At 45.3% G+C, this 26,217-nt stretch overlaps 1 protein-coding gene across 2 annotated transcripts in view; it reads left to right on the top strand.

Moving 5' to 3' along the window:
- The first annotated feature begins 6,085 nt into the window (after nucleotides 1-6,085).
- The window catches only part of LOC141783999 (cysteine-rich motor neuron 1 protein), a 38,408-nt gene continuing 18,276 nt past the window's right edge, over nucleotides 6,086-26,217 (top strand). The window contains exons 1-5 of one of the 2 annotated variants that reach the window (XM_074661664.1): nucleotides 6,086-6,540; nucleotides 11,669-11,830; nucleotides 12,098-12,271; nucleotides 20,206-20,448; nucleotides 24,914-25,093. In XM_074661664.1, coding sequence (XP_074517765.1) covers nucleotides 6,237-6,540; nucleotides 11,669-11,830; nucleotides 12,098-12,271; nucleotides 20,206-20,448; nucleotides 24,914-25,093 — 1,063 coding nt within the window. In that variant the 5' untranslated portion in view covers nucleotides 6,086-6,236. The remainder of the gene's footprint in view (nucleotides 6,541-11,668; nucleotides 11,831-12,097; nucleotides 12,272-20,205; nucleotides 20,449-24,913; nucleotides 25,094-26,217) is intronic. The other variant, XM_074661665.1, reaches the window with a different exon arrangement.

The raw sequence follows: 26,217 nt of genomic DNA, 5'->3' as shown, positions 1-26,217 counted from the left end.
AGTTGGTAACAGAACATGTTGTAAGTAGACACTGTGTGTGGTGTAGAGTTTATGGTTATTCTATTGGCACTAAACGGCTGGCTTAAACTTTGTTACTTTATCCACGGCTGATATGTGCTCCTCACAAAACAAGACTACAGCCACGCTAGGAGTTCTCTGAGGCTGTACTAAGGCACAGCGGTGCTTTGAGCTAAATGCTAACATCAGAATGCTAACATGTTGATGTTTGGCAGATATAATGATTAGCATGTTTACCATCTTAGTTTAGCATGTTAGCAGCTAGATTTCAGGCATTTAGTAATAAACCAAAGTTTTGGACAAATTGAAATTTGACCTGATGGGGCTATATAAAAAGTTAAAGAAGGCCTATTGCCATGTCCTCTGTCTGAAAAGCTCCATTTAAGTGCCCCCCCCCCCCCTAAAAAACCTAGTTTTCTCCGATTGGTCAGCTGGCCTACTCTGTTGTGATTGGTCAATCGAACCAAACTCTTCAGACTCCGCTCCAGCTCCGCTCTGACTAGCTTTGTTTGAGGGCGTGCCAAACCAGCCTCTAGGCAGGTATTATGCAAATGTGTTACTTGGTGACATCATCCCTAAGGAAGAAAAGGCAGGACTTCAATCAAGGTGTTTCAGGCAGTTCAGGAGCAGTGTTTCTGTGGGGGAGAATAACTCCCTTTGGCGTGGACTTTGGGCTTTGTAACTTTGTAGACCTTTTACATGCACAAAAAAAACCTATATAACACACTAAAGGAAAGAGAAAAAACATAATAGGTCCCCTTTAAGGGATCACCAAAGTTGTTACACTTCATCCTGAAGGTAACATGAATGTCTGTCTGACAGGTAAAGGGCTCATCCTCCAAAATGTCATCAAATCAAATCTCATTTGTGTCGCCCTCTAGGGATGCACCGATCCGACTTTTTCACTCTCAATACCGATACCTGGGCTTTGAGTATCGGCCGATACCGAGTACTGATCCTATACCAGTGTGTATGCCTCACTGTGTGGAAGTGAATGGGATCATTCTTTTATGTGTAAGGAAACATCAGGCTTGACTTAAACATTGTTTTCCTAACTTTGTAAAACAACATGTAAAAAATAAATACATAGATAACACAACATAAACTTAGTGAATTGTTATTTATCATTGAAATAATAAATTGTGCACCAGCAATTTGGTAAAAAATCATCAAAATGACCAGGAATTACAATTCAAATGTAAACCTTTTTAATTCTAAACTTTAACAGGAATTCCAGTATATAATGTATGTAGTATATAAACATAGAATTCAATTTAATAGATTAGCCCCATTGTCACCTATACCCAATCCAGCTATTTGAGTCAGCATCGACACCAATATCCGATCCGGTATCGGTATCGGTGCATCCCTATTGCCCTCCTTATGAAAACAACTTAGCAAAAATTACCTCACACAGCATTGATTTACATGTCAATATCTAGGATGCATGACTGAGCCTACTAGATGACTGGACATCTGATTAGATTTACGCCCTGACCCCATTACTTCACAGAAAACAGCTAATTCACAGACTACAGAGACAAAGTGGAATACCTAACCCTCAGGGCCGGTTGAACCCACTGAACCCTTTAACGTTCAAGCAGAACTGCTTAGAGCCAGAACAAGACGGGAGACGAAGGAGGGGGACTTGTAGTTTTGTATCACTGCTGCTGTGATGACTCTGAGAGAAAAAGACAGCAGGAGACCCGACGGTGTCACAACACATTACTATAGTCCTCGTAAGGAAAACAGCAACTGGACCAGACCTCACAGAGAGAAAGAAACAACAGAGGCTGAGGGAGCAGAGAAGCAGAAGAGAAAGAGTCAAGGACAGAGGAGAAACGATAAGAGGACAGCATGGATAAAATAATGATGTTCAGTGTTTTTGTGAACTAGACATGGGAATCAGCTCTGATCTCCTGCAAGATGAGTTACTCTTTCTGTTGGACTCCTCCGACTGTTTCCGATCTCCTTCTACAGAGGTCCAAACAAATGAAGAGTGCAAAAGTGAGAAACAAAAGCTCTTGTGAGTCCCTTTGGATGGCAGTAATGGAAAAGAGAAGTAATCATCTCTGTCGATTATTACCTCAATACAGCAGTCTGTTTCAAAAGAAAATCGTGTTTTGGCCTATTTTCTGAAAAGTTTTGTTGTGTTCACTCCTCTTTGTCATGTATCTCACGTTTCTGGCTAGTTTGAAACAGGCCATTCATTAGCGTCTATGTGTTGCTCACTAAATGATCCATATTTTCCGCAATTTCGTAGATGTCTGAATGGCTTTGAAACTCTTTCAACCGTCAGTATGCATTGCCATTATAAACCCCCTCACCACCCCCACCAACCCCATCAACCCCACCCCTTGGCCTGGATCTGCAAAGTATGGTTCAGTCCAGCACCATGCGCTCACAGATAAGCAAAGCAAGGGCGATAACCAGCACTGTACACTGAATCCCGGAGCACATCCTGAGGACTTGTTATCAGGTGTGCCGCACGCTGTCCACTCGACACGCACTCAACGCTCCATATCACACTCCACGTTCGGCCCCGTGCCGCCCTCAGCTTTGTATTGCTGCTGCCAGTGAGCTCGCCTCCAAAACCATCATTCACACCCATCTACATCCCAGAAACACCTCCTCACCACCAGCCTGACGCCGCCACAGCCGGCGGGTGTAAATTAGTTGCCTGTGGAGTGGGTAGACGAGAAGCAACAGAGAGAGGTCATCCAATCTCTGGAACAGATCCCACCCACCGTGACCCATTCATCTTCTAGGGATGATTATGTCCACCTGAAACTGGTTCCACAAGCCCGGATCACAATCATCACACCAGGGACCACAGTGGAGAGAGGGAAACTGGCGCCCCTACTGCTGTATTTTCCAAAAGATCTGTGACTCACAACATCATTAGCACATGTACACTACGGTTATTCAGGCCCTGTGAAACGCCCTTGACTGCCCCACCTTCTCCCCCTGTTTGCTCCACTCAGAGACTCTCAACTCTGGTTTTAGTGTACATGGCACTCAAGAAATGTGATTAGCTTTGTTTGGGTCTAATCTGCACTTATTTGAAATAAAAAGAAACAAGGCATAAATGATGTTCGACGCCAGACTTAACAACGGGGAAGTTTTCCCAATGCCAAATTCATGCAACATTTGACATACGAGTCTAATGAGGGTGTATTCTAGTTTGGTCCCAGTCATTGTATTGTTGATTGCTGCCCCTCTGAGAGGAAAATGCCCCCTTTATGATCCTCTAGAGCGTTTATACATGTAATTACTAGTAAAGATGGTAGAAAGAGGACCATAAGGTGCTGCGGTGACCTTTCGGTTGACAAAAACAAACCTCCAGTCCATGATAGCGGGAAGAGAGTAGCCAGCTGGCCCCCCGTTTGAAAGCCCAATGCCCATGCAGGCAAATAGGTCAAAGCCGCTGGTAACCGAGGCTCTCCAAGGTCCTGGCCTGATCTGTCGTCAACCAGCAGCGGGTGTCCGGCCAGCGGTCAGCGGGTCGGCCCATTTGACAAGAGCTTTAAGGAGGGGACGGAGCGAGGGAGGGTGGAGGGAGAGCCGGAGGACAAGAGCCGAGTTGTGTTGCAAGGGCTGATTATGCGTGCTGTGGGCTTGTTTCCTGGATGTTGTGTTTGTGTTGGAGCCGGTGGCTCCAGGCAGATGTTGCAAATGAAGGAGGTGCTGTTGTGTGTTGACATTGTGGGGGGAAAATCATCCCGGATGACATCTGATTTGGTGTTTGAAGAGGAAATGTTTCCATAAAATCTGCAAAATTGGACCATCCTCACACATTTTAATACGTGATATCTGTTATTGTATCATTTACTTTCCAGTCATTTGTATTAGAGCTGGCAGCCAGCTTTGAGGAAAGCAGACTTATCACACTTGACTGGTTTTGAAGACTACACGATCTGTCACCGTGGGAAAAAAAAGATCTGTCTGCTTTGCTCTTGCTCACTTGTGCAGTAGAAAGGGGGGACAAACAGTGTTTTTATATTGCTTTCTCTAGGTCTTCAGTGTCTGTGGCACTGACACAATCAGCCTCCAGCTGTGCCCACTGCCCACACACACACCATCCATCTTGCCAAAGTAAGCACACAAACACTGCCTCAACAAACACCAGATGACCTTTTGCCTTTCCAAAGCCACCTGCATATACAATCGGGACACCTACAAACACAAGTAAGCACGCACTCATCCACACACAAAAGGTAAGGCGGTGTAATGATATACAGCCCTGATAATGTTTGATTGTGGGGCTTTGACGGACTTTATGGCTTTATTGTTGAGCAGAGATAGAGAACAATTAGGGGGTTGGTGATAAGAGCCCAGCTGTAAATGCACTCCGTGGCATAAAAGATATGATCTTAATGAGGGAGTGTATAGACTATACTGTATTGTATTCTATTTAGGGCTGCAACTAACGACTATTTTCATTGTTGATTTATCTGTTTGTGACCCGGCAGCCAATGTTGAGATCTGTTGAGGAAATACCAAGCACCGCCAACCAGCCGGAGCAAACTTTCTAATTTTACAGCTAAAACAGTACACTACAAGATGTTTCTGAAACATTTGAGGCGAGAAATAGGCATTACAGTAACAGAATATTGATTCATATTTGAACAGCGCTGCCTAGTTTGACCTTTTGATTGGACTTCGTGAGTGATTGACAGCTGCCTCCGTTGAATGAACAGCCAATAGGAACGCTCTCTCTCTCCGAAATGACCTGTGATTGGCCAAAGTCTTCTGTCACAGGCTAGATTTTTTGTAAAGCCTGAAAACAAGATGACATCCCCAAATATCTTGTTTTGTTCACAACTCAAAAACATTCAATTTACTGTCATAGAGGAGTAAAGAAACCAGAAAATAATCACATTTAAGAAGCTGGAATCAGAAAATTTGGATTTTTTTTATTAAAAAATTACTCAAACCAATGAAATTTATATCAAAATAGTTAGCGATTAATTTAATAGCTGACAACTAATCAATTAAGCGATTCATCGCTGCAGCTCTAATTCTGATTTTATTGCCATATGGTTTCACATACTTTAATTATGTAAAGTATAGTCTACCCTCCTTTACTGGCGTGTATATGATTTAGATTCATAATGTATAGGCTAATAATAGTGTGACCTAAAGCAAGGACTTTAGATTGAGTCATTCATGCTTTTTTTTATAATGAAACACTACATTGCTGTAACACATTTGTAACAAGTATTTGTAACTGCTAAATCCGTTTTCATGGCTCTCAAAGATGCAGAATTGCAGTGATTCACAGAGTGTGACGCAGAAAAGCAACTTGCATCCTGCAACAATGACCCTCCCTTCCGCCCCCCCCCCTTTTTATTTTCTATTGACTTATTTGTTGATTTAATTTATTATTACTCTCGTATTTTTGTACTATTATTGTTTTTTTTTTGTTTTTTTTTATGTGTGTTTTGTTTTTGGGCTTTTTTTGTTTGCTTTGTTGTTGTTGTTTTTTTTTAACTCTACTCTTTCTTTTTATCATTATGATTATTGTTATTTCTTTTCTTGGTTCTGTTTTGGTTTTGAATGTTGAGGTTGTTTTCTCTATAGTGTACTTGATGGGTTTGTCGGTAAGCCTATCTACTTAAAAGTTGGTTTATAGACTGTTATAATTACAAACAGTGGATTGCATATATGAAAACAACCTTGAAAAAAGGGAAAAAATAAAGTATTAAAAAAAAAAAAAAGCAACTTCCACTCAAGGCATTCAAAGTTGCATCATTGCGCAACGAGCTGGGGACGCATCAGTTCAAATCCTCCCTCCTCCTTTTGGCTCCTTGTGACTGGTCGCTGGTGGTGTCAGTCAGGAGGAGGGGTGCCCACCTAATTTCTATATGCCTCCTGGATGTCAATTGAAGAGTCAGATTGCCTTCTCTAGCGTCGCTGTCAGCAGCAGCAGCAGCAGCAGCCTCACTAACTGGACGTCCACAGCCAGTCTGGGATCTGGAACTGAAATCAGAGGAGACGCTGGAGACGCGCGTCTACCTGAAGCTTTTTGGATATTGCTGCATCCGCACACTTCAGTCTAGTGGTATTTTTTTTGCTTCTGAAGTGTGTGTTAAAAACTTTAAAGAAGACTTTGCAAGTTTGGAGTTCCATGTAGTATAGTGCGCATGTGGTTTATCATCTGAACGAAGCAGGACTATTTCTCTGGGAAGCTTCTTTTTTTTTCCTTTATTTTAAACATGTTCAGCATGTGCTCCGTTGTGTTACTGAATGTCATTTTTCTGGTACGGGCACTCTCGGCTCACGAGTGCACGCCGTGTAATCTCCGGACTTGTACCGTCAAAGTACCCTCGCACGGCTGCGAGGGTGGCCGGAGGACCTTGGCCAGAGATCCGTGCGGATGCTGCGAGCAGTGCGCCCGGCTGGAGTGGGAGCCCTGCGGCGGACAGGACTGGACGCACGGCTACTGCGCTCTGGGGCTGACCTGCGCCTCTGTTAACAACACTGGAGCAGCCCAAATACCACAAACTGGAGTATGTAAAGGTGGGTAATGTCATTTATTAAAGGTCCCATATTGTGCTCATTTTCAGGTTCATACTTGTATTAGTATCTAGTAGAAACACAATTCTACTAGAACATGTTTTCATACTGTAATGTTAAAAAAAAAAAACATTATTTCCCTCATACTATCGGCCTGAATATGCCTATATTTACCCTCTGTCTTAAATGCTGCGTTTTAGCACATTTCGACGGAATTGCATTGCTAGGCAACAGCTTGGGTCCATGTGTACTTCCTGTCAGCTGATGACATTCACATACACTGCAACAGGAATAAACTGGGACAAATTTACAATGTTTACATTCAAAACTGTGTAAAGGGTCTAAATATTGTATATTTGTGACATCACAAATGGACAGAAATTCTTACAGCTTGTTTCAAATGGTTTCAGTTTCTGAATACGCGCTGTGTGTATTTCCCTGTGGATTGAGCATTTCGATACTTTCACAGTATCTATATAGGACTTAAGCCTGCTTTATAATAAAAAAACGTGAAAATCTCACTTTTTTTATAATATGGGACCTTTAAATCATATGACTTGTGGCAGTATTGAGAGACTGCTGTTGGGTCTTTTTTAACAGCGCAATAAAAAGAGAGGTGTCAATTCATTTGGTAGGCAACCATCCCCTTCCTTTGAGTGGCTTGAGGGCACTATTCAGATGTCAGCTGAGTCCTGACTGCAGCGACTGTGTCAGTGTTTACCTTGTCTCTGGCTGCCTGGAGCAGCTCCCCCAGGTCTGAGGGGCTCTTGACTTGCCAGGAGAGGAGTCATGTTCAACTGCTCTTTCTCCTTCTCCTCAAAGCTTCATTCACTCTCAGCTCCGAGGCATGACAATAAGTTTGGCAGCAGTGATTTGGCACTAGGTCACACTTCAGCTTTAGTCAGCTCTGTTCACTTTGCTTCACAACTCAAAGAGACATTCATAAAAAGTGAATTAAAATAAGTCAAAAATGATTGTTTGAATCAGTGCGAGGGGTAAAATTGTGGATTACCCATGGCGTGACCGACAATGATGATTGTGTTTTTTAAACTATAATTTAATAAGAAGCTGCCCCTTTCCAGCACGACTGCAAAAGTCTCCAGCAGATTTTTGTTCTTGTGAATCTACAGTGCTATACTGTGCTGCTATATCATGGATTTGCTCACTTTACGCACAATTTGGCAACTTTCTGAACTTCAAAGAGATGTGTAGGGTGTCAGGTTCCTCACAGTGAACCCAGTACGTAGCAATGGCCTTCCCCTGATGAACAAATAGCTGAGGTCCACCCCACCAGCTCCTCCACCTGCACTGTGTCCAGCTTGTTTCGGGATGATTGAAATGGGCTGACAGGACTGTAGGAGAGAGTAAGCAGCTCTCAGTGGGTGTCTGGACCCTGCCCTCCCACATCATCCCTCTGTGGGGTGGTCCAAGAGGGTTTTCCAGGGGTCTCAGGCCCCAGGCCATCCCAGGAGACGCTGCTGCTGATTGTGCCGCGTGTACAGGTTAGGCTGGCGCCTGCAGGACATCTCCTCTGCAAATTAACAGCTTTTGGAGACCTAATGGCTCCTTTGATTGAGTGGTGCCTCTTCTAGTCCTGTGTGGCTCCAGGAGCCTCGGAGCACGCCGCTGACCCCTAAATCAGACGCACGAACACACACACACAATCTCAATTTCCCAGAGGGACTAGGTGGGGGTAAATCAACACCTCCCGGTGTGTTTTCAGGGGCCACAGTAGGCAGGCTGCTGGAGGCTGATCCCAGATTTCCCTCCTCAAGCTGCGAGGGTCTTAAAGTGATTAGACTCGCAATCAGGAGAAGGGGGTAAATGTTTCCGCTTTCTGATCCCTTGCTTTTCTGCGCACAGTTTTGATTTTCTGGGTGGCCAAAATCTGTAAGTGTGGAGACGCAACAACCTGTGACAGGTGACATGTTGCACATTATATGAGAGGTATTCCTTGGTAATGCGTCATCATCCAGTTTTTAATCCGTCATTGTTAATGGGATTGAAAAACTTGTTGGAATAGCTATCAGATATAAACATTTCAGGGCTCCTGCGGTCAAGGGGAAACTGCAATAGTCATTGATTTTGACTGTTATGTAAGATACTGGTATCTAAAAAGAATTGGAAATGTGCTGGAGATTAACTGATAACTGAGGAAGTGTTAAATCCAGGCATTGTTGCTATTTAAAAAGGTATAATAACCAAAAAAATAATAGCTTGAACCAACTAATGGTTGTAGCTTTCCAAAAACAATACTTTGGATATTTAAATCCGCTATTCTCATGAAGGAATTTGGCACTAAAACACTTAAAAAATTAATCAAATGTTGAATCAAGTTGCAGGTTGAGTCTGTCAAGCGTGTTCTGAGTACACAGGCACCTGCTCTGGGGAAAAGTCCTTTCAACTTCTCATATTTGCTTCAGCGATCAGCCCGTTAGTCAGGTGAAATCATTCAGCCTTTGCAGCTAAATGATTTGTTTTGATGTCGTCATTGTAGTCTCATCGTCTGTCCTCCCGCGCAAGTTTTCGCTGAGCTCTACAGGCACTAAGCATACCACGTAACAGAATGTCTGTCTTACAGGGACGCTATGTCCACTGCACTCCTTCGCATGCCTTCTACTTCTCCCTTCCTCTGGTATTATCTAATGTTTCAAAGACTTCCTTTTTAGCTCGCTATCAGCCACGGGGCCTCTAGAGGTCAGCTTTCCCATCCTGGCCCTGGATGCCAAGACAAGCCGCGGCTGAGAGAGGAATCCCCCTGGGATGAAGCCATAGACCCTGGCTAGAGTCATGCCAGGCCAGATAATAGATAGCGAGGCCAGACTAGACTGGACCAGGGTCAGGCTAAAGGGGGGCTAGGCTGAGGCAGACCAGCTTGGAAGAAACTGGGTTGACAGGGGTCAAGCTAAAAATTTGTTAGCGAGACAATGTCTTTAGTGTTCACGCTTTCATTCATTGTTTTTATTCATTTTCTACATGCCAGATTTAGCACCCCACACAGACAGGCACCCCTGCCACCGCCACCTCAAATGAAAATACCCTCCCAGGCACAGGAAAGCCTCGGGATGGAAAAAATGTGGAGCCGAGGATCATTTTAAGGTGAAAGGGAATCACTGGGAAAGTTTTGGTGCGGTTTATTCAAAAGGCTGCTTGTACTTTGCCAGTCTCGCTGGCCGTCTGGGAGAGCTATTAACAGCACAGGCTGGCTCAGGTTAAAGGTAGTATTACCTTCACCTGTTCCATTGGCCGCCGTTTACTAGCATCGTCCATCACCGATGACTCATGCACACAATTAAACCTTAAAGGAATAGTTCAGGTGTTTTGAAGTGGAGTTGTATGAGGTACTTATTCATAGTCAGTGTATTACTTACAGTAGATAACAGTCGGCACGCCCCCAGTTTGGAGAAACAGACAGGAGTACTGGCACGGAAGCAAAGCAATGTACTGCTGGGGACGGGGACAGCAGCAAAACATATTTCAGCCACCTAAAAAAATCAATATCAGTTTAAGTGTACGCTATGTTTAGAATATTTTCACCAGTTTACCTTGTCGTCAGACAGCCCTTTCTGACAGGGAACTGAAGCCGTTGTATCTTTCTATACTCTCGCCAAAGCCACCAGACTCCATTGAAAAAACTTGTAATTTTTCCTCGCAGAACACGGGGGTTGCTGCTATTGTGTGACTTTGGTGAATCTGAACTGACGAGCATGGATAACAGCTTTAGTTCCACGTCCGAAACATTGACTGTATAGCTGTCTCACAGCAAGGTAAACCGGTGAAAATAATCTAAATATAGTATACACTTAAACTGATTTACATTTTTTTAGGTGTGCCTTTCTTTTAGGTGGCTAAAATACATTTTGCTGCCAGCCCCGTCCACAACAGTACATTGCTTTGCTTTTGTGCACTAACACGGTCTGATTCTCCAAACTGGGGGCGCGCCGATCGTCATCTACTGTAGGTAATACACTGACTATGGATAGGTACCTCATACAACCCCACTTCAAAACACCCAGACTATCCCTTTAACTTAGGGGGAAGTGACTGCACGCATGCTGTCTTCTACAGTCACATAGATTCACTCCAGCAGTTAGATTTATTACAGTAAGGGACTGACTTTTTCCCATGGTGGAATATCTGTTTTCGATTAACATGTGTTTTATCATGATTTACAGCATTTAAAAGCAAAGCCATTCCATTTCTTTCCCGTCACAGTTGAGTCTTCATATTATCGTTTTTCTTACCCCTAACTGGGAATGAAAATGATTTTCATTTTAAGAGGCTTTATTTCAGGTAGGATCGCTACAGTAGTCTGATAAATGTACCATGAAGTGCTCGTGTTTATATTGGATAGTTAAACCTTTTCACCTTTTCCTCTGGTGCATTGTGGTGTGTAGAGAAGAAAGCCAGAGTATTATGATAAGCTCCAATCAGGCTTCCACACTGTTGATTGAGCCTGGGAGCTAAATGCTTGGGAAGGGGTTACTCGGGGTTACAGTTTGTCTCATCCCGTTTACTCTGCTGCCACTCTTATAAGATTGGACAACTGTGAAGGAGGGTATAAATATGCGTTTATTCATGCGTGCATGGGAAAGGAACACTATGGTCGATGTGTATGTTGGGACACATTTACTCCCTCATACATTCCTTCCTATGGTGAAGTTTCGTCCAAGTTTGGCTAAGCCCCGAGGTGCCATCTCACTAGCGAAGGAACAATATGTGGGTATGGTGCAAGTGGCCTTGGTACAGAAGAGGCGTTCCAGCAGCCCACAGAGATGGAAACCCTGGGAGGGCCCCCATGCTGTGGAACAAAAGCAAACAAATGGGCTCAATGGCTGAAGTAGCGTGGCGCGACGAGGAAGGAGGAGGGATGGTAGCCCAAAAATACACTGGTCACTTCAGACGGCGGTGCCAGGGCAAATGTGTTGCAACCGAGGCTGTAAGCTGGCTAACCCTTCCGCACTTTCGGAGACACAAATCTCAGTTTCTGGCACATTTTAGCTTGTGATTACGATATTATCTGTAACTCTGCCCAATCTCTCTTTATTCCCAGTTAAAATGGACAAACACGTCAAAGTGAGATGTTTATGATATTTCTCTATTCTAATGTCATCTATCATCCTCCTCGCAGTGCTCCCTGAGCATCCAGAGGCCGGCCTGGTGGACGAGCGCTGTCCCCTGATGACAGGCTGCGACAGAGCCGGAGGTCAGTGCGTGTGCGATGCCCGTCACTCCTGCTTGGGCTCTTTCACCTACCCAGACCAAGAAACCTGCATGAAGGCCAGCAAGTCAGGTGAGCCCTGTCCTCCCATCACATAGTGAAATACAGATGCACACACAGTTAGAGGGAATAATACTGTCCATTGAGAGGAGCTAATCCATAACAGATGTGGCTCTGAGGTGACTAATGCTACTTACATTTCATAGTGATGACACACATGCTAAAGCTTTGTGTAGTGGTTCTCCGCTCACCCTTGAGTGGTGCCATTGTCTGTGACTCATTGATGACTGTGGTTTGTGTGTGTGTGTGTGTTTGTGTGTGTCCACGGTTGGATTTCAGAGGGCCGAAGGCACGAGCACCGGGACAGACACAGAGAGAAGTATGTGGGGCCATCCAACCCGGCCTGCATGTTCTCTGGGTGTAACCTGACCACCGAGGGCTGTGTGTGTGAGTCTCAGAGCTGCCACCACCACTTCGCCTACATCAACCGCAGCCAGTGCCAGGAAGCCGCAGGTAACCTTCAAATGACCTGCAACTGGAAACTGACAAACCACACAAAAGGCAACGAACCATAGCTTTACTCCTCTCAAGTTATTTAGTATTGAGATGTGAGGATTTATACCCAACAAAGTCACTTTCACTTAACAGAATTATATCAGTCCTACCTGTAGTCCATGCTTAGTATAAACACTGATATAAAGTGTGCTACACCACTTGCCCCTCTCTTGTACAAATCACCTCTCTGAGTGGAACACAGATTCCTTATGTCTCTGCTCATTATGGTTGAAAGGAAGCATATTGCCGCCCACCAATGAAAACCTTTTGACTCTAAGTTTGCTCACCTTTCATTTTAAGCGAAGACATTAGAATAGGTAGAATAGACTTTAAAGAACAAGTGCTTAAAACTGTTTGCGATTGTACAAATGAATCTACCTGAATATTTGCGTGGAATCACTGGGAAAGCTGGTAGGCAGATCACATGATGCACGGCACTTCCCATGATAACATGCACAGAGAGAGAGAAGTAAAGGAGGAGGAGGATGAGGGAAGAAAAAAGGTGTGAATCTGACAGAGTAGCAAAAACAGAAAAAGTCTCCATTAGAAAGAGTTGCCGAGACTGAAGATGGAAATTGTTGGGGATCCTCAGTGACAGGATACAGTCCTTAAAGGGATAGTTTAGGTGTTTTGAAGTGGGGATCTATGAGGTACTTATCCATAGTCAGTGTATTAGCTACAGTAGATGACGGTCAGCACGCCCCCAGCTTGGAGAAGCAGACACGAGTTAGCACACGGAAGCAAAGCAATGTACTGCTGTGGACGGGGCCGGCAACAAAACTTATTTTAGCCACCTAAAAGAAAGGCCCATCTAAAAATGAGACATGAGACAGCTATACGGTCTATGTTTCCGACACGGAACTGAAGCCTTTATCTATGCTCTCACCAAAGCAACCAGACAAAAACACAGCAGTACATTGCTTTACTCCTGTGCGGTAACTCCTGTCTGCTTCTCCAAGCTGAATGATCCCTTTAAGGTTTAATTATATAGAGTGTAAGATGAATGCTTGCCCTTGAATGATGTGAGAAAATGTGCGTTTACCTCCACTCTTAGCAGCCTCTGTGATTGACACTTCTAAGTGAAAAAGTGTTATTGGCACCGAGAGTTTAGCTTCCTCATTTGGATTGTGAGGTGTCTGGTAGATAGACAGGCGCAAAGTGGCGGCTGCCACCTGACTGACACTTGCAAAATAGGACAGGAGTGCCACTGAGTGAACTCAATGAACCTCTGTGTATGTTGGGTAAACCTCATTTTACTGAACAAGCCAGGAAAACCTGGAGACAAAAAATAGTCCAGTGCTGTGGTGAACCGATTAAGTCCAAAGCATGTGACTGTGGCTGGTTTTATTCACATGTTGCTCTCCTTTGATACTTTTTCTGGCATTTCACATGAAGAACTGCTCTTTAGATAGACTAAACGGTGGCTGGCGACGTGCCACGGAAACATATTTGAGATTATTTAGTCTGCAAATAACACAGCCGTTCTCCCACACTACAGCTGTGTGTGAGGATGTTCTTGATCGGTGAATCGCACAGGAAGCGTGTTCATCAAACACTATATTGTTTAGACGTATCATCATTGAAGTCTAGCGTTACAGTGAAAGATATACTATTGTTTCGTAACTCCCTCATCTAAAAAAGCCGACGGATGACAGTTTAAACTAACACCAGCGAAAACTGTAAACAACATTTTTCAGCAGCTTATGAGTTCTCGCTGCAACACACCCGCCCTTCTGATGGCCCCTCATTAAGTAAGAGACCAGGATGTGTGCGTCTGTTATGTCTGCGAGTATGCATGTGGAAAGATGCACACGTGTGTTTATATATCATCACGTGTGTGTGTGTGATAAGACTATATATGTGCGCAATGCGTGTCTGTGTGCGATAATTATCTTGTTTGTCTAGATTTCCCTTCGTCTGTCACCAGCGAGAGTTTCCTCTGCGACCAGACCGGGACTTTGTGGTTAGGATCTTATTTGCTCCATAGAAACTGCGTCAATCAACCCCTCGTTGTCTTTAAACACAAGCAGTTATTAAGATGTGTTAGCATGCACTGCTAGTGTTTGACAGCAAATAATAAATATCCTATAAAACCTCATGAAAGCTCCACTGATCGCACTTCACACGCATTAGCAGAGTCCCAACATCAGTCGGAAAGATCCTCTTATTGAGTGAGCTCACACATGGTAAGAGTTTAGCCTCTCACTTTCCCTCTGACTCACTCAGTGGTCTTGTTAGTTCATCCCTCCCCTGTGACACACTGTGATCTGTTAAAGCTCAACATCTCCTCTGCTTCCCCACTGTTGCTGTTCAATCACCTCGGGTTGTTTCAAGTGGGATCCTGTTCTCTGCCGGTGTTCAAGACGCTGATGTAATTTGGCTGCAAACGCTCAATCGGAAGCAACGGACGTCTTTAGCCGCATGTCGGGGAAAGAGGATGTGATAAGTGTAAGAGAGGGAGGGGGGGAAGGCAGACGCAGGAAGATAGGGAAATCGCAACTGAGGCCGACCGTTTTGTTGAGGTATTTGTGTCAAGTACAGGCCCCGGGGTCTTGGTAGGGTGGTGTTTGGTAATTTTACACTCTAGGATGGTTTACATATTTCATTCACGATAAGGCCCCTAACTGCTATTGTAGAGGAATTCCCCTGCTGTTGCTCACTGACGGGAACAAGCAACGGCGGTCTGCACATTTTTGGAAGTGTTTAGGTGATTCATACGACTGGCATCACTTAATACTAACATCTGCTCAGACATAGTGAAAACCGAAGCAAAGCTGGAGCAGTCAGGTTGTACTTACTTGCTCTGATAATGGGGATAGAGTAGAGTAAACTCTGTCCCTCACAGGCATGTGGAAGTTCACGAGCGGTTCATCAGACAGGGAAGCAATACCCACTATGATGCCATGGCAACAACTAATCTACTTGCCCACCTGTGCCACCTCCGTCCTGCCCCTCTCCGCCCTTGTGAAAGGACCGTTAGTTCTGCTTGGCTGCAGCCCCTTTGTGGCGGAGCTATTACTGGCTGAGCCAGACCGCCGCCGGCTGGCGCGAGACGTCTCAGCGCTGTGTGTGCTGTCTGCGGAAGCAGTGGCCCCTGTCGTACCCTGCGAGCTGCTCGTTTCCCAGTGTGTGCGTATTTGTATGTGTGTGGGTAGTCAGTGATTTCAAAGAGGAAACAAAACTCTTGTGTGGTGATTGAGACAAAGAGCTTCCCTTGAAGGCATGCTGGGATTGCTGTCAACCCACTCGCTACTCGTGGTCAGCCGCTAAACCGAACCAGCCGACGGGGAAAGCCAAGACACACACACATGAAGTCAGACCATTCCGGCACGTCCAGCTCTCAATCCATTCACTAAATCTAGATCCAACCATGACCAATGACGAATCAAAGACACCCCAACTGTAGCCTAAGACAACTCCTTCAGTTCCAAGGCACATTTTATCCATCATCAGCCATTCTTTTCCCCTGAAAGGGAACAAATCCATATGGCTAAAATCCATACATAACTCCTATACATTTGCTGTAGAGTTATTTTTTGAGGTATAGTGTCCCTTGAGTGCCAGTACACGTGACAACTGTTCCCAGCGCTTTATGTTCAGCACCCTGGAGCAGAGTATGTTCACCCTTTTCATATGCATTTTGTGCCTGATATAACGATTGACCATGCATGGTGATGATCTCTAAGGGACAGGCCCTTTAGCAAGATAGAAAGCCCTCGCGCTCTCTGTCATTGGCCTAATCTTATTGGCCATCTGACGGCAAGGAAAGGGTGTGTTTCAATGGAATGCACACATGCTATGTACACTTGCTATGCACACACACAAACACATGAAAAGTCCATGTGCAAATGTGCACCTACATGTGGACATGCTCATTACCTCACCCCAAACATGCTCATTCACAGCTGCGAAGCGGTGTTACTCGTGACGCTGAGATCACGTTTTTCATCTGCAAATATTTAGCCAAAGAGCGAGAGAGCAAAGGCCTGCCGGCATCTGCTGCTGCGTGCCTACGCCCGTCTACCTCAAGCTTCTGACCATGGTGTGAAGTTCCCACCGAGTGTTTCTGCCCGGTGACCCCGTCTGTGCCTTTTGGCCTAGACCTGCTCCGCGGTCCACACACATATACTCGCACACGCCGACACACACTGAGTGGACAATGCAGACTTTCTCAGCTGTAACTGCTGGTGGGCGCCGGGCCAGGCCCCCACAGCTTTTACGTGAGAGACCGGCCCTGATGTGTCCCTTTTTGCGGAGCAACTTTATAAAACCTGAGGACAGACCAGAAACCCACGGAGGGCAGCTGGACTGAGACAGCTTTGTTCTCCGCTGACTTGCTTCCAAAGTTGGTCGGCGAACAGAACTCACATTGTGCGCTTTTTCCATGAGTAAACTCAGGCTGTCAACACAGCCTCCTCTGCCTGGCCGAGCCGCTCCGGTTCGGGGGAAAGACTGCGCTCCTTGTACCCGGGCTTGAAGAGAAGAAAAACCCATTTAGATAGGAGGTGTTTTTCTTTCTTCAATGAGCTGCCGAGGTACCACAAATATGCATTGTTGACAAAAGAGACCATTCTGTGGTAATGAAGCAATTTCCGTATCCCACCTCTTCCAGACCAGCGTCAGGTGTGCATTGAGGTCAAAGGTTTTCCATTCTTTGCCATATTACGGTCGTACAGGAGCGCATGTTGCCTAATCTGCAGAGAATTTATCAAGCATACCAAATCAGGCCTTTTGTGTTTGTGCAAGCTGGAGTATGGCCACCATTGTGATAGGAAGATTGCTTCTGTGGTTGCTGACTCTCTAATTACAGCCATTTATGCTCAGAGATAGAACACAAACAGAACAGGATAAAATCCATTTGCTGCTGACTTCTCCCGTCCTCTCCGTCGGCCTATTGTGCTTATGAATGTGCCAGCTAGAAAATTATATTAATTGGACCTGCAAGGGTTGGACCATTTCCACGGATGGATACAATTCTATTCATTTGAATGACAATGGTGTGTCTGCCAGCTGCTTTTCCCAGCGCACTTTAACCCCCAGTGATTATCACAACTGAAGGAGTAATCAGCCTTCTCTGGGACACATACAATACACAGAAAGTGTTTTTCAGTGCTGAAGATCGTCCCAGGGCGTTTTCTATGGCTTTAAACAGTGTGAGGTTTTCATATGCAAAACCAGTCTTCCAACTGAGCAGCAGCAGACTTCGTTAGACTTTATTGGAAGTAAAACATTCGCCAATCAGCGCCTCCAACTGAAGTTTATTTAACTCCAGCTTAGGAATTAGGCCAAAAACCGTTAAAAGGGTTGTAGCCTCCCTTAATTCAGGGGTTTTCCCCTCATTTTCTATGACACTATTCAGCTACAAAGTTTATCAATGAGAGCTTTGTGGCGGTCCTCACTGTTCCCAGGTTGCTTGGGTAAACAGTACAGTACAGATACCTCACACTCCGGCTCTATTTATCTGGAGCCAGAAAAATTCAACGTTTCCCTTATCCTCAATTTCATCTGTCAGAAATGTTACCCCCACCCAGCAAAATACAGCAGTCACAGTCATACAGCCCCACTCCTCCATCCATGTTTATTGGGTCAGGTAGACATCAAACAGCTACTTAACCGCGATGTCGGCAGAGCATCGGAGATGGAATGGTTGAGAATTTACGATTCAGAGGTCCGGCGGCTGTTGAGTAGAGGACTGGCAGAGCAGAACCATTATCAGGAGATCAGGAGTCTGGACCCCGAACTCCTCACCGGTTCAGTTCCCCCCCCCATCTTGGGGAAGAACCCAGAGAGATCCATTTACAGGTCTTCAAATGTCAGGGATGAGGCACATCCTCTGAGAGACTCGTGTTGCACCGTGGAGCCAGGGCCAATCTGGGAAGACCATCAAGAAAACTCAGCTTCTGGAAACGCTACCAAACCCCAAGCGCTGTTACACAACCTCAGCCTATACGAGTCCCTCTCCTCAAAAACCATATTATGCAAAGATTGTCAAGAATTCCTCATAACTGAATCATAATTTAACTTTCTTATAAGGCAGTCATTTGTTGACACGTTTTCTCCTTTAAAATGTCAGGTACGATTTAAATTACCAGATTTTCCTCTTTCTCATCCATAATTCCTGCGCTAGTTGATGCTGCCTTTCCACTCTCCCTCTCAGCTGTCAGAGCGCTACAAAGTGTGTATTTACGGTGCTTTCAGCAGGGGATCTGGGAAATCACTCAGTGATTGACAATTATAGGACAGGACGTGAATCTGCTCTCCCCAATCCTTCTCCTCTGCCTGCACTGTGTACATTACAGTGACACTGAGAACCAAAATAAACACGTCCCTTTGGTTTGGGTAATCCAATCTTTGTAAGGTAGCTACTGTTCTCATACAATGGCTGTACAGAGGGGCGCTCCACTTTTCTTTTCCTGAACAGGCTCCAAAATACACCCCCGAGCCCCTTGCCCAGATTTCCAGTACCCCTGCACCTCTTTCCCCTTTAAAAAGGGGTATCAGAGCTTATTATGTTGGCTCTGGCGAATGAAAAGACAAACACATCCTGGTATGCTAAGTGAAGGGGGAGATTCTAGACTGGCAAGAAGAAAAGCTCTGTTGAAGGTTGGCTGGTATTAATGACTGGTTTTAGAGCGCGAGAGGCTGTTTGGATTGCGAGCCTGGCTGGGTGGGATCAGAGGTCCGCAGACAGGATATGCGGAGAGCCTTGTCGTGTCTAGAGCGCCCGCTCTCGCTTCTCTGACAGGATGCTGTGAAGCTGTCACGGACTGAAGTGGGGATCTGATGACTGTGCACAGTGAGTTTGTGTTGGGTGACTGTGTGAACTCTGCCTTTAGAGCGTAACACGAGTAGCGCTGTTCTGAAGTGGCTCGACTGACACTACAAGGAGGCAGCACTCGCACACACACACATGCACACACACGTGCAAGCACAGAAAAAAACTCCTCTAGGAGAACAGTATGGGCACTGTCGGAGCCTGGAGCCGTTGAAGGTGGCGTTACAGGATGTGTTACAGAAAAATAAGAAAAATTATGCAAAAGCTGTGTCCCTTTCACTATACACCGACCGGCTTTACTGTCTTTCAGAGGTTGTAACAGGTTAAGTTTTAGAGCTGGAGAAGTTAGATATATCATATGAAACTAGAAAACCTAAGGAATCCATTGGTGCCAACCATGTCATGCTAGCTTGTCGGGAAGGAGGCTAAATAATGCTCCAAGTTAGGCTAAATTTTGGCGAGGAAAAACTGGCATGGCCATTTTCAAAAGGGTCCCTTGACCTCTGACCTCAAGATATGTGAATGAAAATGGGTTCTATGGGTACCCACGAGTCTCCCCTTTACAGACATGCCCACTTTATGATAATCACATGCCGTTTGTGGCAAAACTCTTGCAGTGTTTTGCATGTAGTATAAATGTGTTATTTTCGCTTATTTTAAAATGGTGTATTTGTCCCTAAACAGTCTTAGAATTACGAAATTTGACCTCACTGTATAAAATGACCTGTTTCGACCTCTAGGATTATCACAGCCTCATGAAACATTACAGCTGCAAACTAGAGACCTAGGGCATTCAGAGGATGGATGGCTTTCCTAGGTATATTGGCAATAAGGGGGTATCTAAGCAGTTTCCAGAGCAGAAGTGTATGAGCACAACAGACAACTGAGAACCCAGTTCACCCGTCCGGGAGCGTTAACTTAGCAGCCACGATGCTGCGTGTAGTGTCGCAGACATGCAGACACTTTCCCATTAACATAACTTGACACAGTGCTGAGCTGCATCTCAAATTAATCTCCCCCCAAAGACCCCCTGTACCCTCCTAAAAAAGACAAAAACTGGTCTATTGGAGGTCTCCGAGTGTTAATGTCAACGTGCATCCTTGTCTGTATGTTTCAGAGGAGCTGAGGTGTGCTGGGGCGACGTGTCCCGCTCTGCAGGTGCCCTCCTGCCCCGAGGGTTCTGTCCTGACCAAGAGTTACACGCCCCCTGCTGGTTGCTGCCCCTCCATACCGCCCCAGTGCACTTGCGACCTCCGTGACTGCCACAAGCCCCAGTGCCCGAGCGGACAGCGCGCTGTTTCGCTCAGCCAGGCCAGCGGTCAGCCAGGAGACTGCTGTGACGTCTTCGAGTGCCAGAAAGGTGATTTCACTGAACAGTCTGTTTCGATTGGTCTCCCGCCGGGTGTAGCAGTGGCACGGTCGGTGTGAGATTCATCGCCTTTGAGGAAGCAATTATTTTCCTCCGAGTGAGGCTTTCCTCCCTGCTGACCAAATGTCCACAGATGAAAAGGAAAGCTGCTGATTGGATAATTACTGTTGGGCTGTTTATCAGGCCGGGCCGATGCCTCCCAGGGTTAGGACCATGGTTCAAAGACATTTTTGCAGGGGTGTATACACAAATACTTCTATTGCCTGAAGGGACATTAAATATAATAGGTCTTTTAAAGCAGATTGCTGGTCTGAAGTACACTCTTGTACCATTTTCTCACCAGGTGAGAAAGAGACAGGAAATGCAGAGAAAAAGTGGCGAGAGAGAGAGCAGATGTTGTGAGCTCAGTGCTCTGTGACGTGGCCTAGAGGCAGCCAGGAGAGTCAGGAAGGCAGGGAGGGGACCTGTGGTATTGGTCTGTTTACTCTGCGCTCCCAACAAATATTCGCTGTTTTACCAACAGAACAAATTCCCATTCTGGCCCCTCCACCCGCATAAATGAGCGCCGTGTCCCGGAATTAATGGACTTAACGAGCCCAGTGACCAGAAAAGTGCTTAGGCTACGAATTTGCTCAACAGAAGTGCAGTGTCAAAGGGTTCCTGTCTGGTCACACGTCCAAAGGGAAAAGGTTCAACAGTTCATTGATGGGAATGCTTTTTATGTGCTCCAGTCTGCCAGTGGGGAGGGTAATCGAGTCCGGCAGGCCGGCGGGGGCTGAATGGCAGCCGTGGGGGCCATGGGATCAGTGTTTTGATAACAAGTGTCTGCTGCTCTTTGGGCCCGGGGCTTGATGCCTTTTGTGCTGCCCCTACCGTCCGTTAGGCCTGCATGACTGCGCGCCGTGTCAGAAAGCTCCACAGACAGGGACAAGGACACACACTGGGCCCCCTAGTCACCACCCCGGTCCTGCATGGGCCCCCCAAAGCACTGGCTACTACCAATTCTCCTACACTAGGGCTGTCGCAATAACCACAATATTGACAAGCCAACCGCAGGGCATGGCAAGCAACCGCCACAACCGCTATGTTCACATTTTTTTTAATTCTTTGCAATGGGAGCGCCACATTTTTCCACTTTGCTACAAACGGGAGAAGCGTTTCGAGGCGCTGAGCGTCTATTCTGCGCTGAGCGATGCATGTATGGTGTTTTTTCTGGTCGTCAAGAGTTGAAAAATATTTAACTTTGGGTAAATCTCCACAATGACCAACCCCTACATGTTAGGGGTGTAAGAAAATATCGAAAAAATTTAGAATATCGCGATATAATGTTTTGTGATTGTCATTTAAAAAGCAACAATATACTGAATCATAGCCTAACAATGAATCGTATTTATATAACACTAAAATCAGGATAAATAAAGGAATTTGCAAAATAAAACAATTCTTGAAATAATACCACATATAATAATACCTGTTGAGCCAATCATTATCGTGGGGGTAATTCCTTCACCGCGACAGCCCTATCTGACACATATAAAGTCTACGTCGCTTTCAGATACCATACCTCTTCTCTAATGGAACACACTTTAACACGGCCCCCTATTGTCTCTGCGTGTCAGGCCTAGACTGATTAACTTGTTTCCATTGCCCATTTGGCTCAGGGCTCATATTTAGTCAGGGTCAGTGTGCTGTGACAATAAATCCCACCTGTGTGTTTTGGCCTCCGATAGACTCTTTCCACTGTTGGCTGGAGAATGTCTGTATCTGGGTGGCAGAGCCAAATCTGGCAGCAACCCCATCCTGACCTGATGTCATCTGATGTTACAGATGATCCTGTTTGGTCCTGTTTAGCTGTTGCCTGCTGTTTATCAACACGTTGGCTGCATATGTCCCCTGCAGTGAGCCCTGGGCACAGACTAGCTTCAGGACTGCACATGTTCTTGTTCTTTTGACATTTACGTCGGTGTTAGGCAATAAGGCTGAGATCACCAAACTAATGGTTCTCAGGGGGCTTAGCTTGAGTTTGTTATAAACACGCCTCAACCACGTCTTTCAACATTGATGAGTGGTTGTTTTGGTAACACAAGTTAAACTTGTCATTTGATATTCTGAGCTGATCAAAAAGTATCACTGCGAAGTTGAAATCCCATCATTATTCTTCTCTGGGAAAAAGTCATGTTTCCCGCTGTGGTTTTGCTTCATTCGCCTGTAAACCACGAGAAGCGGCTGTATGACAGTCCATTATGAATGATTTAGACAGCCTCAGGGTCAATGCTTTATGACCCATCCATCTCTACATCCAATCCCCACCTCAATTTAGAGAACATCACAAAGCATGACTGGAATTTAGACTCTGTGCCGCAAGTTGTTTTAGGGATTACCATTAACAAACACTGCGGAAATCACATGTGAGCATCCCCCTCATGTGACTTCCTATTGCTTCTGTGAGCGTTAAAATACGTTGCCCTGCCTTTTGATTTCAGCCAGCTAAAGTGCTTATTGCATTTTCTCTGCTTGGTTTTGCTGCACGCAAAGCAGGACAGCAGAGATACAGAGAGAGAGAGAGAGAGAGGAAAAGGCAGAAAGAATGGAACAGAAAGGAAGAGAATAAAAGATCAACAAATGCCCGCCCTACTTTCAACTCAGTTTGCCCACCTGCTTTGTATTAGAGACTGCACTACAGTCTGGTTGTCGGGAGGCATGGGGTCATTGGCGCAGACGCTATAAGTCTGCACTCAAAAGGTATGGCGTACAGATGCCGCCGTAACCTCTCATTTATAGAAACCGCTGGCCCCACATCTGCTTGCATCTGTGCAATGCATTTGCTCTCCCTGACTAGCGTAGCTACTCCTCCGTGAGTCTGGAGACTTTCTTACATAACCGCATTGCCTCACTCCCCTGATGTCGGAGTGGGTCTGATGAAAAGTTGCTGTGTGGTTTGTGTGGAGTCACCCAAACCACTGTGGTACATTTGACTGTGTAATCTAGCATTACCATTAAGATGTCATGCTGTAATCTTCTCCTTCGGCTACAAAACTTACACCACTCGTTTTGAATAATTCATCATATTAGTTTCTTTTTGTGGAAATTGAAACTTAGGTTGTTGTTATAGATATTTTGATTACAGACATTTATGCACAGATTCAGACACTTTAAGGGCCAATAGTGCAATGAGGTCAAGGTTTTCCCAAACGTATTCTGGTCTTTACTTGGCCTGTTTGCACACTGGGGATGTGATGGTGAGAAAATTTTCCCACCGATTAATAAACTTGTGACAACACCGGTGTTGCCGATTACACTGGACATTTTACAAGAAAAGACGGCGGTCAACATGTAGAGCGCTTACTTTGGTCTTTACCGTCTGGCCTCACCGGTCCAGCTTTCATTGCGAGGTCACAGGTTTCCATCTGGAGCCGCTGCGCTGTGCACACCGGCTGTGACCGCTCCGTCCTCCACACGGAGATGTTTAACGTTATGGTTCCCTTATAACATTTGGTTTAAATCCGAAGTATTGCCAAATAGGCGCTTTTGCTTTTCGCTTTGACATCAAATCCTCCACCATCATCTTGTTTGTCAACTCTCTCTCGTTCTGTGTGGGAAATCTGACTCCTGCTGCTCTGTGCTGACACTTTCAGATTGTAGCATCCGTCGTATGTTTTGATAACACGGCGCTGACATGCCAAAATGAACTAAATGGGTTTTATTTCTATAAAAAAAAGGCAAAACGACAGTAGGGCCGTTGAGTACGTAATGTAATCAGTGTATGCCCGACCACCGTGTAACCCCGGTAACACCGACTACCACGGCAAGCCTATTGCACAACAAGACCAGATCTTGGTTTTCCAACAGTGCTGTAACTAAGCTCATTTCATTTCATAGTAGAGGGAACACAGAGAAAAAGAGATTCTAAGTGCTTGGATGCTTTCGGGAAAGGCAGGCCAGAGCATTGATTCACTCCACCTGCCACCAGCACACTGAGCCCAGATTCTGCCAAAGCCTCAGACCCACTACTGTTTTCCTTTTACTCGCCACTGCAAGAGTTTGACGCCTTTTCAAGACTTGATATATCCCTGTGAAATTCCTCCTCGTGGACTTGGCTTCATTGTCTGATAAATGCCATTCCACCCCACAGGCGTAACTTCAGCCATCAGCGTCTGCCTCGGCACCATTTGGTTCAGATAAACATTTCCATCAATAGCAGAAAGTGAATGGATGTGTTTATGAATTTTTAAGTGATTGTGTATGGTCGTGATAGTCTAAGTTTGACATTTGTGATGAGAAACTGCATTTTTCTGTCCTATAGTCATGAGGAGAAAATCTTTGTGTTAATCTTTGCCAAATGTGATAGACACCTGACAGAGCACAGCGCCCTGTTCATCAACCGCAGAGTGTGTTAAGCATTATCATCCCCACATGGTGTTCAGCAGCCGTCTGACTCCTCTTTCCCTCTCCTCAGTCTCTCCCAAGTGTGTCCACAATGGGAAGGAGTTCTCCGAGGGAGAGGTCTACCGCATGGACCCCTGCTGGCTGTGTCAGTGCCGGGGAGGAATCTCCTTCTGCTCCAAGGCAGAGTGCGCTGAGCTGGACTGTGAAAACTTCTACATTCCTGAGGGCGAGTGTTGCCCCGTCTGCATAGGTACACGCATCTACCTTATTATTTTGTTAAGATGTGGCCACTTAATTCTTCAATTTGCCAAAAGTTACACTATTGACACTAGGATATTCTGATGTGGCATAGACAAGAAGGCCTGTGTGGCCAGCTGGCAGAGTGGAAAGTTGATGTAGGAGAGGTAGAGGTGATATCAAAATCCACCATGCCCAACACTTGCCTCCAGTGACCCTGCCTTAATGGCTTCCTCATATACCCAGTTTCCACACTTGTTAACATACCTGGCATACAAGACGCACACTAAAGAGCCAGCCAGAGATTCATTTCAACTGTGGGGAGACTAAAGAACATAAAAACCCTCTTTCAGAGTGTATGGCTTGGCTTTGTAACATCTCGCTCTGGCTTAATGGGGGGGACCCAATCGCAAAACACATGTGTTCAAAGCCAGGTAGGGAGCTCTGATATGTGCACTTGTTAAAGAAATGGGGTTGCAGCGCATATGGCAACCACATTACAGTCTGCCAGAAGCCAGTGGATGGAGACGGCAGCCAGTTTTAGCTTCTGCCCGCTTGGCTACAGTTGATGGGGCGCATGAGAGCGAGGGGAGAAGAGAAAGAGCAAGACTGCCGAGGAGATTATGTTAGGTCAGTGTTGGAGGTACACCTGGAATATGTAGGCATTTACTGTAGATGGTATGGAATGCTTTCATCTTTTACTTATGGAAAGCTGCTCTAATTTACTGCATGGCTCACTGCGGAGAACATTGCCTGTAATGCTCTTAATCTGGATTATGAGATGTATTAAGAGCGATTATACCAAAAGATGTTCTAATCAATATTTCTTACAGTAGATCAAATTACTATTTGTAATGTCAAAGGGATTAGTTGTAATGATAAACTCATAGAGAATTATCACTGAACACTTTAGCATCTATTGTTTTGGTTTTACAGCCCACGACTTTACTATTTTGGTTCATTCTTACCACTCTCATCAATGCCGTTTACAGCAGGGGCAGACAACTGTTTTTAGCAAAAAAGCTAACCAAACATCAGATAGATAAAGTTAGTGCCTAGCCGGTGGACATAGTGCCGTATTTAGCAGTTTAAAAGTCAGATATTTTTGTCATGAGTAGGTGGAGACCAAAAACAGAG

Source organism: Sebastes fasciatus, chromosome 15 (genome assembly GCF_043250625.1).
Source record: "Sebastes fasciatus isolate fSebFas1 chromosome 15, fSebFas1.pri, whole genome shotgun sequence".
Lineage (NCBI taxonomy): Eukaryota > Metazoa > Chordata > Actinopteri > Perciformes > Sebastidae > Sebastes > Sebastes fasciatus.
This window is presented reverse-complemented; position numbering and strand designations above follow the sequence as displayed.